Source organism: Cornus florida, unplaced genomic scaffold, assembly GCF_030987335.1.
Source record: "Cornus florida cultivar Cherokee Brave unplaced genomic scaffold, ASM3098733v1 CherokeeBrave_3.0.0_Hap2_Chr11, whole genome shotgun sequence".
Taxonomy (NCBI): Eukaryota; Viridiplantae; Streptophyta; class Magnoliopsida; order Cornales; family Cornaceae; genus Cornus; species Cornus florida.
In genome coordinates this window covers 95,737,877-95,739,858 of record NW_026775581.1, presented here as the reverse complement: position 1 = coordinate 95,739,858, position 1,982 = coordinate 95,737,877, and the positions used below count along the sequence as shown (strand labels likewise).

At 40.5% G+C, this 1,982-nt stretch overlaps 1 protein-coding gene across 1 annotated transcript; it reads right to left on the bottom strand.

Moving 5' to 3' along the window:
- Nucleotides 1–268: 268 nt before the first annotated feature.
- Nucleotides 269–1,982, bottom strand: LOC132281597 (uncharacterized). Its single transcript, XM_059783292.1, has 3 exons — nt 1,511–1,982; nt 783–1,157; nt 269–657 (listed from the first exon to the last, which is right to left on the bottom strand). The coding sequence occupies exons 1-3, from the start codon at nt 1,980–1,982 to the stop codon at nt 269–271; spliced, it is 1,236 nt and encodes a 411-aa protein (XP_059639275.1).

Here is a 1,982-nt window from a genome sequence, read left to right as displayed (position 1 = left end):
TTAAGTAATTTTCCTGAGGTGAAGAACTCTTTGACTACCAAAGTGACATCTTTGCCAATGATAGGCCATGTTTTCTTAAAGAAGAAAGAATTATACCCATCAGGCCCAGGAGCCTTGTCAGTGTTGATGGAAAACATGCTCATTTGAATCTCCTCATCAGGGGTATAGAGCAAAGTGATTCATAAAAAGATAGTGGCACAATTGGTTGAATGAAGGGGAATAAGTGAGATATACATGGGTACGGGTGTGGGTTCATCCCAAGTGTGGATTAAAAATGAGAAACAACCTCTCTTTTAATGGCTTCTGCAGTGTCAAGGACTTCACCATTAGCTGCAGTGATGGATGAAATTTTGTTCCTATTGATTCTTGAGGATATGGAGTTAAAGAAGAAAGATGTGTTGGAGTCTCCATCCTTTAGCCATTTAATCCTTAATTTTTGACGGTAAGATTGCTCTTCATCAGATTTAAGCTTGCTGTAGGATGACAAGAGCTGTTTCTCAAGATTCCTCAATGGAATATCATGTAGAGCAGCATCAAGTTTGATTTGGCAGTATGAGAGAAGGTTTTTAGCAGCTTGAATCTCTTTCTTGATGGCGCTGAAGTTTTTAGAGAATTTCAACTTGAGAGGCTGCTTGAGGTTTTTGAGTTTGGCTACAACTGAAACATGGTGAATCCTTGAACATCAATCTTCCAGTGCTCAGTGATCAGAGGTAAGAAATCATTATTGGAGCTTCAGCAACTAAAGAACCTAAAAGGGACCTTCTTTGAAGGCCTCGGATTACCAAGCTTGATGATCATTGGTGAATGATCTAAAATTCTAGGTGGGAGGAAGACACAATGGGAGAGGGGAAATGATTGGCTCCAAGATTCATTAATGAGAACTCTGTCCAACTTCTTGGATATGTTGCAGACTCCAGGGCTTTTGTTTGACCATGAATGGAAGATTCCTGAGTAGTTCAAGTCCTCAAGATTGGAGTTGTGAAGGCAGGTCTTGAAATCAAGCATTGCTTTGGAAGTTTTTTTTGAGCCACCATGGTTTTCTGAAAGAGCTTTGATTGTATTAAAATCTCCTCCAAGGATCCATGGGAGAGATGAGAGGGTAGAAGAGTGCCTTTCAATATCTGTCCAAAGGTTGATTCTCTCAGAGGGATCATTTGCTGCATAGATGAATGAGATGTAGAAAGTTGTTCTGCAGCTCAGAATGGTTACATGACAGTGAATTACTTGCCTTAATTTCTGTAACACTTGAAGGTTGACTGAGGATGGATTCCAAAGGATCCAAATTCTACCAAGGTCAGAAAATTGGTAATTATGGGTGATGTCCCAAGAACCAGCAATGAATTTGTGAATTCTGTCAATATTGATTAAATTAACTTTGGTCTCAATGATGGAAGCAATGTCTACCCCATTTTATGAAAGAAGTTGCTTTACTTCAACCTGTTTTAAGGGACAATTGAGGCCCCTAATATTCCAAATGGCTATTGATACCATTTGATTGTGTTGAAAAAACTGCCCCTTGGGAGAAGATTTCCCTTCTGTGCTGCTGTGCATTCTCTAGAAAGCTTCCTCTTGATCTTGCTTGATTCTTTGGTTTTAGGTTTGGATAGGTCAGCAAGTAAGCTTGTTATTGAATTGGACTCAGAAAGGCTTGAAGATTCAGGTTCAGCAGCTTGGAGTGATGATGATGGTTTATGTGGTGAATTTGGTGGAAGTTCAAGTGGTTGGGTGACAATAGTGCACTGTAACTTGGAAATGGATGGTTCAGTAGGTGTTTCAGGGACCATTTGGGTGGGTTTGTAAGGGCTAAGATCAATGGTGAAGCCTTCATTGTTGTTGAAGTAATGGGTGATGATGTTCTGTCCTGAGTGAGGTGAGATTGGATTTGGTGAGGATGTGGAGGAAGAAAACTGGTGTGGAGGGGATTGGGTGCAATTGTTGAGGTTAGGTGCTTGTTTTCCAGGAAGGGACGACTTGCCATTCAT